Here is a 9,639-nt window from a genome sequence, read left to right as displayed (position 1 = left end):
AAATATTAAACCCACAAATATTTAATAGAGGTATTGACGTATAATGACGTAACAGCCAGGATATCCTTATTAGAGGCATGGTCATCTTAATAAGAGATATCTATGGGAGTAATTTGAGAATATGTAACACAAAAGCTTTGAATGATTTTGAAAGAGGCACGGTCGTGGATGCAAGAAGGCTCGGTTCCAGAATCTCTTAAATAGCTCACATTTTCTAGCAGAACATCGTACTTGTAAAGGGTGGCTGTTGACTAAAAACATTCAAGATAGTAAAGACAATTTCGTTTGGAAAATGCTGGTGCACAAAAGAGATAACAGAGGAGAGAACGAACGTTCTGTAGCAACCCGAAGACAGTAGAACGACAGTTAACAGTGCTTGCAAAATTCAGGTGCATCATAACGCGCTGTGAGAATAGTAACTTTTCACACCACGCAGCTTGCCAGCATCACAATTTTAATCTTAATCGCGGAACTGCACGTATGTATATAAGCACCGGTCAGACTGGTTTCCCTCCTTCTTCGCCCGTGTCCTACCAGCTGTCTCTTAGCAATCAGCGACGCCGCACGTCGTGCAGGTTCGTGTTCCTGCATATTTCACTGATGGAGTTTCATCATTCCTGATATTCGCACATGGAATGCCGTCGTGATTTTTGCATAAAAAAGAAGCAGAACTAAAAGAATGCGATATATTTAGATGAAAATGCTCAGCTTAAGAATTCATCTGCCACGGTAATGTTCTAAAACATCTCAAGCAGATTATCTATAGGTGTTCGACTCCAGAATGTGTATTACCAGCGATGTGTGACCACGTGATTATTTTAAGTGTGTTTAAAGAATGTGAAAGTTAAAAAAAAAGAGCTTGTATGTGTATAATAATAATGCGTGCACAGCACGAAATTAATATGAGAAAATTTCGACTGCATATATATGTGATGTAACTGGATTTGATTTGTTAGCTAACGGACACGTGTTCTGCTTTCGTCTACTATTCCATTTTAGGTTCCCAAGTTTTGTGTTCTAAGTTATGATATTTTGATATTTTATATGTGTGTGATAAGTGTTCCATATTTAATCCAGAAAATGTGTTTTTGATAAAATAAATGTGAGATTAGAAAAGAAATGTGTCTCCGCAAGTCTCATGCATGTAGGTTATTGGGTAAGTCAAATATTTAATTATTCTTGATGCTAGGGTTTAATTCGCAATGTACGATCACTAAGAATTCAAGCCAGTAAATATTGGGCACATGTAAATTAATTAAGGATTTCTAGATAGATATTTGGATAGATTGTCACATTACAATGCCTCTTAGTAGTCACATTACAACGCCTCTTAGTACCCCACTACACGCGCATTCGGGAACGTAGAGCAAGACAGAATTTGCAACGAAGAGGTAGTAGTCAGAGCAATCAGAGACAGGTAGCAATCGGAAACTGTCGAGGATGTTTATGTTATCACGGATAAAAAAGAAATTGCTGTTGATGTGGGCTCATCAGATTTGAAAGAGAAAAATTACTTGGTTGGATGAATCTCTTTTCCTGGTCCATCATGCAGTTAAAAATGTTAGGAATTAGCTAAATCATAGTAAATCCATGGATTCTGCTTGCTTAACACAGGTGATTGAGTCGGTGGCCTGCCTTCTTGCCTGCTGGCTGAAATGCTTGATTTTACGTAGAAACTATAATTTTAATCGTAAAAATTGTTTTTTAATTGTTTTAATTGTATTTGGTGTTTTAATTGTAATCTGTGTTTCTTCTTGCTGATCTGAACTGATTATTTAATGAGAAATCCATAATCCTATTTCTATATTTATAGGACAGTATATATGTAGATATAACCGAAGGAATATAGTAAAAGCCTTCTTACACTCTTGTAATATTAACTTCTGTTCTCATTTATATTTTTATGCGATCTTCTTTCTATTATGTTTCACTTTTTTAAAGAACATTTTTATTGATTGTTCGTATCATTGCATCATATAAAATTTCTCAGTTTTCAAAAGTATGATTGTTCATTCTTAGTGCATTTAATTTTACTTATTTTATAAATTCTCAAAAGCAATATTATTTTATAGCATTTCGTTGCTTTATTTAGCATTTATGTAGTATTTGTAATACGTATTCAATTCTCGATTTACGAGAGGGAATTAATCGGATTATAGATTAACTGGGCCTTTTCGAAAAATAATTCATGTTTGTTGAGGAGAGATAAGGAAATTGCTATCACAAGCTTCAGCTTAAAACAATCAAAAAACTACAAAATGGAAACGAAAATGCGACAGTTAGCAGTAGTGATATCAGATGATATTATAGTATTTGGAAGTGTTTGTATCCACAAGAGAATATAATTTAATTATACCTTATAAGGAATATGCAAAAACTGTTAAATTACCCATGCTGCATCCTGGTTTGAAAATTGATTTAATTCATGGGAGAAATACTTTATAAGGGCTTGAGTGACATTAAATTATCCCCCCAAAAGGGCTTAGGAAAAGTTCTTGACATACATTTCTCGATGGCATGAAAATGTTTGGGAAAGTAAAACAGAAAAAAAAGCTGTCACAAAGAAGAGTAAACTGCTGAAAGATGCTGTCATTGGGTGACTGCTCTCGAAATGGCTGCGGCCTAGAAGTACAGAATCTTCAAAGTTAGATTTAAAAAATTCTGAGTTAAATCAATGCGATGAGATCAAACTCTGCGAAAGTTAAATTTAGGAAGAAAATTGAGATATGCCTTCTGTACCATTTAGATTTCAGAATGGAAGGTTTCACTGACCAAACTAATTTATCGTAACCATTTCTCAATTTCAGCATACATAATTTTGTGGCGGCTTGGAAATCAATGAGTCTCACGTAGTGATTTCAAAATTGATGCTTTCAAAAGTGAGTCAAAATTCAAAATTGATGTTTTCAAAAGTGAGTCTAGTGATTTCAAAATTTTTACACCAAGTTAAGTTTCGTTATATTATACTGTTGCGGCATTTACTATTCATGCTGCAAGACAAATTAGTTAAAAACACCATTTTTGATTGTAGCAAACAATATTCTCATCGTAAATTTACTACATTAATAATTACTTTCATTGGTTCAAATAGTAGAAGTGAGGGTTCTTAATACCCATTAAAAACAAATCTTGCATTACTATATACTTCATTGTTACTTACTTGTTGTTTTTAAAGCATTAACTCACAATATTCATAATGTATATGAATGTTCAAATCTCTTTTGGACAAGATGCTGAAAGAAGTTCTGGATATGTGAGGCTTAACCTTACTCTTTCAATGTATTAATCTCTCAAGTTATAACCATAGATGACACTATAAAATTCTTAATTTAATCTTTAATGCCAGAATATAAAAATATTTAGCTACTTTCACGGCACTGACATAATTCGAATTCTAAGAAAATGAAAAGGTCATCAAACGGTGGTACAATAAATCTTCTGACATTGCCTTTTAATGTGGCAGACCGGAAGAGGTAAAATAGTGGCGGAATACTAAATAAGCGACTCATTGTATTTTAGGGCAAAACATCTCAGGCAAAGAATAACTCAAACACTGTAGACAGATTTAGAATTATTTTGAAGCGGGAAACATAAAGAATCAGATACGCCATAGTCAGGATTCGAGCTCCAAATCTTCCAGTTGCTAACCTGATGTATTATTAATTGCATTACAAAGGCACGCATAAAGTGAAAGTGAAGTATTTTCTCCTTACGGGAGAAAGGGAGAAAATGTTTTCTCTCTTAAGAAGAAAATATTTCACTATGAAGTAACTTCACACTCTCCACCTACTGAAAAGGTGATTGGAAGGAGAGGATACAGCTGTAAAATCATCGTGATGACGAATGATCACCCAGCATTTTAGTTGAAGAGCGCTACTTAGAGAGGGATTTCGAAACTTTTAGGAACAGGAAGTATGAAGAATACTCTCGCCGGGATTTAAACTCCGGACATTCCGACTGCTAACCTTACGTTCTTTCTAATTACACCACCAAGGTGCTCGGTAAAGAGGGAGAAAATATCTTATAATATTTTCTAAGACTTGAAGATAGAATAAATGGTGTTCACGGCCTGCAAGAAAATAAGATGGGCATAAAAAGCTTTTCTTATAAGTATTCCAGTAGTTTCAAAAACGTAATTTCTCGTTCAAGTTCTTGATATTTTTTGAAATATTAATAATCAGTACTGGAATTATTACAACTTCTTCGTAAATATATTAGTGCTTAAGTTGTAGTTATTTGTGACAAAAAGCACGACATCATTACTCAGCCCGAAATATATTCTTCGAAAAATGTTAGGTTAGGAAATATTTTACACTGCATCACATTTCATCTATAAATTAGTCGCACATATTCTGACTAGTGGAAATACGATGAGCATAACGTGCCGAAAAATTATAATTTAATCTTACTAGATGCTTATATATTAAATGTAGTTATACAAAATTACCAAATTCAAAACTGTTTTTCACGTCCACTGAGCGTGCTGAGGACATCATTAAAGGAATTAAAGTAGTTGCAGTTGACGAAGCTAATTAGATATGCAGGAAATGCCCAAATTCATCACTGCGAGAAATGTCGCAACAAATTTGCTTTTACTTAAAGATTCTGTGCAATTTCTCTCTGCAAATTTGGAGTTTTAGCATATGTTTAATTTGGCAGTAATTAATGTACTGAAGCTTCTAGATGTTAAATCTAGCAGCTGAGTGCATATGTACATCTTTGTAAATCATGTTAAAAAAACGTTTATGCAGAAACTATGATTTCCATGGAATTAAAGATTGTCGTTTAGAATGAATAGAATTTATTTACAGTAGAATGATTCTTTATAAAATACGACCCTATATTTCCTGAAACTACACAGAAAATGGCTAATCAGAATCATGGACATTATAATTAATCTTAAATAAAGATAAACCTATATTTAATTCTTAAACTTTAGAAATTAAATTTTCTGCAAATATTAGGAAAGAAAAGAAATTATCAACAACGATACTTTTTATCTTTGAGCAACACCTTTTAAAAATTTCTCATCATTTGAATGAAGCTCTTTTTCCTTAAACATGGAAAACCATATAATAAATAGAGCATGCCAAAGAATTGAAGTTTAAAGCCGTTAAACAAGAATGGCAGTTAAGTCTGCAATCACGTTACGCCGATTCTTGCTGCTAACTGTTAATTGATATAAGAGGGAAAACTATTTTTTATATTTTATGATAGGATATTTCGTTTACCTCAGTTTTCTTTCAATACGCTAGAGAAATAGCTCACTGCAATGTTATCTCCTTCATTATAAGAGATTTTACTGTGAAAATAATTAGTTCCGTTAAATTCTGTGTAATGTTTCTGTAATATATTTACAGTAAGGTAAAACACGATCTTTCTTACAGTTCTAAGTATGGATAATGATTACAGATGTGGACATAAAGTGTATTAATGTGCATTATTAATTTTGAAAGTCGACGTACTGTGTGCTTGGAAAATTTTATAACAATCAATTAATTTCAGCTTCAGGGACAACTACTTTGGTAATTACAAAACAGCTATTTGCCAGCGACTTATTGGACTATTGCCAAAGTTATATTATTACTCCTCAGTTCATTTATTCGGTGTGAGGTTTACAGTATCACCTGCCATAATGTTTGGCCCAGGCTAGAATTCAGAAAAAATAATAAGTATTTGTAACTCTCTGTACACTTTTACCTCAGGTGTAGTATCAATTGCCGCCTTTGTTGAACCTGGGCAATGCAAACTTGTTAATGATGAGATGGGTAATTGACCGATGAATTCAAATTATTTTAAGTAATAAGTGTCCGACAACGGTCTTGGAAGTTCCGTAAAATCTCAATAAAAACTGTATACTCAAACTGCATTTGAATGGGCTATATCAGCAAAACAAATACTATGGATGCAAATTAAAAATGGGAAATTTTTCAACAGCTTGGCTTGTACCCGCTTGTACCCCTTTAGAGGCTTTTGGCTTGTACAGTTTCACCAAGTAATTACGAAAATGAAGCATTCTCCTGAGGATGAATTTTCACACTGGTTTTATTTAGAATAATTGAAACTGATTTCTTGCTTTTCTTTCACATGTCATGATTATTTTCGTATTTAGAACCATGTGTTGCATGCTAAACCCCTGTTCAATAAAAAAAAAAAAAAAAGAAAACAGCTTGGCACTTGTCAAAAATCTATCAATACATTTATATCCCTCCTTCCAAATGTCATAATGTTTCTTTATGTTTAGAAATTTAAACGTTATGTCAAACTTTGAGTTCTATATGCCTTGGCATTTAAAAAATAAAACGTAGTTTTACTTGTCAAAAACCTATCAATACATTTATTTTCTGAAAGGAAGAAAGGAATTCGTATAAATGCAGCAAGAAAAATTTTCGCAGAGGACCTTTTAATGAGATTTGAATATTTTGCATAACTTCTGACACGAAAATTGATTTTTCAGTCGAAGGCGACAGAGCTCCTGTTTTGTCTAAATCCATAATTCATGTTCCAGAAATATTTCTAACAAGTTTCCATCCTTTCGCAATGCCTGCTAAAATATTTGCCTCGCTTTCGAACCGAATATGTTCTGAACTAACTTCGGTGAGATAAGTTATGTTTAAGCATACTTGCAGCTATGCAATCATATATTTGAACGATCCATATTAAATCAGTGAGCGAAATTCTTAACATCTTAATTTAAATATTCCTTACGCGCACGCTGAATGCTCCGGTAAGCTTTTCGAATGTTGTTTACGAGAAAGAAATCTATTGCAATATCATATAAATTCACAAATAATCTTCCAGTACCATGTAAGTTTCAAAAATAAACTAAATTAGATATATAAGTTCAATAAATATATCATTTCTAGAATTATTACTGTGTTTTCTGTTGAAATGGAATCATATATAATGAGTTTTCCAACTTTCATTTCAATAGCTTGAATAAATTTCAAAGAAAAGCTGTTATACTTTAACACATGTACGAAACAGAAAATATTCATTCCAGACACTATGCACCATTTTCTAACTCGCATTTTCATTAAGATATTAAATATGCGATTAAATGTTTAGTGCCTAGTACTGAAATATGCTTTAGAAAGATATTATTGGTGAATTTTAATTCAAATATCTAACACCGTCATGGTTCAATTTCAGGAATCACTAGGATGCATATATATTTCATTCAAAAATAGTAAATAATTTTTGAGAAAAAACTTCGCGCTGACTAAGAGCAAACAAGTGAACATAGTTGGAGGAAAAATTAGCACAAAATAAGTTTAAAATATTCTTATTACTGCATTTTCATCTGTGTTCAGGACAAACTTTGCAAAGTGTTGTTATTGAAGTAAACACAGTAGAATTTTTAGTGCCTAATTGAAAGACGAAAGATGGGACTCCAAGTAAAAATTTCTTTTTAACTCCTCCGACAGGAATAGAGTGGAAACAATGTCATTAACGAATTTGATATGCGTAAAAATTCCGGCGAATTCTAAGAAATCCAGACACGTGGAAGAATTGCGCAAGCTGTGTTCCTTCCAAATAATGAAAATTTTTCGGTTTTATTCCAATAAAGAAATGCTTTTAAGGCTTTTCATAGAATTAATCACATGTAACTATTCATCTTTTTCTAAGCATTTCAGACTATATTTTCCATTAATACTCTATAAAAAGAGATAATTAATTAATTGCCTTTATTAGTTAACTGTATATGTTCAAAATTCTATTAACTGCTATACCTAGCATTACTTTTCTATTCATTTTAAGTTTTTCAAAGCTTAAAATTCCTTCTTATCTTTTCAGCAAAAAATTCTTAGTTAATTCATAAAAATGAAAGAAAAAAATATTCCTAATTTCTTTTTGCGCTCACAAATCATTATGTGAATATTCGAATTTTTAAAGCCTTATCTATGGTTAAATCTTAAAACGCATATCTATGGTGTTATTGCTATGTAGTGATTTGAACTTATTTTGTGCTAATCATTTTTCATCACGATATTTCGACAAAGATGTTTTGAAACTGCGATGTTTTTGAACCGCTTTTATTCGGTGCCGATGTTTTGTGCTGCGATGTTTTAGAACTGTGATGTTTTCTCTTTGCTTTCTTATCTCCCATGATGTTTTGTACGACGACACTTTGCCTTGAGAAGTTTTCTCCGCAATGTTTTTGACGTACATCACTATAATATCTATAAGCTAAACTATACTTGCATTAATTGATTTTTTTTGGAATAGAAGCTCTTTGGTTTCGAGTTTAAAATTAGGAAAAATTAAATGTTCGATTTATTTGTAACACAGCGTTAATCTGAGTCTGAATTTTGCATGATTTTGAACTAAATTGCTTAATTTTAATATGTGTCTACTGAAAACATTACGGAGATAACAACGCAAGATAAAAAAGTTGTCTTGTCGTGGGAGAAACAAAAGAAGAAAGGAAATATAGTAGTTTTAAGACAGAAAATATTGTGAAAAATAAAGTGGTTCCCAAACTTCGCGGTGTTAAAACACCGTCATATAAAAACCTGTTATACGATGTTTCTACCTCGATTTTAGAACTGCTATGTTCTATAGCCCCCTTTCTTTTTCCCACGATATTTTATACGACTTTTGCACTGCTTTCTCTGTCCGTGATGTTTTCTCGACGTTTTCTTAGGTAACCCTTTCACGCTTTCATCCCTCGGGGGAGACTGGGGGTAACTCTCGACGTTTCTGAATAGGATTCGTACCTAGACAGACTCGAATTCTGGGTTAAATAATCAATCTTCACAGTGACTAGAACCATCGTTTATTCTGTGGTAGGTTCAGGCTCGGCAAGGACCGTACTGGCACTGTCTTGTCTGCCATTTGGTTGTGAGAAAGTTACATGGTTAGATATCAAAGGTTGTCCTTGGGACTTTGGCAACCACTGGTCAATACTGGGGGCGTACTACGATGTATCAGTGTTCCCTTTGTTGGTGACTGATAGTCGGTCGACATAAACTTCTGTTCTATTACCCAAACTGCGTGCATTTAAAATTACCCCTTGGGTTGACCCATGGAGGTAGGAAGTAAGAAGGAGTCGCCCTAAACAAGTTTCTCCGTACCCTGCTCTGAAGCACCGGCGATCCCTACGTGGTGACCAAAACATTGGGTCATTTACCATTGAGTTCTATGGGATTTGACGCGTTCGGGTGTAAATATTTTGTAATTACGTCGCAAATATACATATAAATGTATATATTTTCTTTTTCTACAACACTTCAGAGTCCTAAGTATGTGAAAACAACATATTTTTAAACAACATTTCATTCTGAACGGAATTAAATGCTATACTTTTCACAGGACAGTTTTCTCAGAATGGTTTAATTTGAATGAAATATTTTCACAAATTTTCGTTAATTACGTTAGAAAAAAAAATTAAGGTAATTCGGTTTTATTCGGTTAAGGTACAAAAATTAAGATCAAAGTTTATTGTATTATTAATATTAAAGTTGTGCATTATTTCTTTTCTATTTATAGAGCTTCTTCCTAAAATACTTTCTTAAATATGACATGATTTTTTGGCTTCTTTTAAATCGAAAAATGTAAGTCAATTTATAATTAATGCTCTATTCGGTTCATTTTAAATTAGAGAATTATTAGGAATTAAATAGTATTTGACTTTCT

At 32.8% G+C, this 9,639-nt stretch overlaps 1 protein-coding gene across 3 annotated transcripts in view; it reads left to right on the top strand.

Moving 5' to 3' along the window:
• The first annotated feature begins 528 nt into the window (after positions 1 to 528).
• LOC118197561 (uncharacterized) overlaps positions 529 to 9,639 on the top strand; it is a 205,911-nt gene continuing 196,800 nt past the window's right edge. For 2 of the 3 annotated variants that reach the window (XM_085812350.1, XM_085812351.1), the window contains exon 1: positions 529 to 1,156. In XM_085812350.1, the coding sequence (XP_085668476.1) occupies positions 1,139 to 1,156 (18 nt within the window). In that variant the 5' untranslated portion in view covers positions 529 to 1,138. The remainder of the gene's footprint in view (positions 1,157 to 9,639) is intronic. The other variant, XR_015039991.1, reaches the window with a different exon arrangement.

The sequence above is a fragment of the Stegodyphus dumicola genome, chromosome 3 (genome assembly GCF_044657685.1).
Source record: "Stegodyphus dumicola isolate Sdum_Otavi_A_Nest chromosome 3, ASM4465768v1".
NCBI lineage: Eukaryota > Metazoa > Arthropoda > Arachnida > Araneae > Eresidae > Stegodyphus > Stegodyphus dumicola.
The sequence above is the reverse complement of the archived record's forward strand: the minus strand, read 5'-3'. Positions and strand labels throughout refer to the sequence as shown.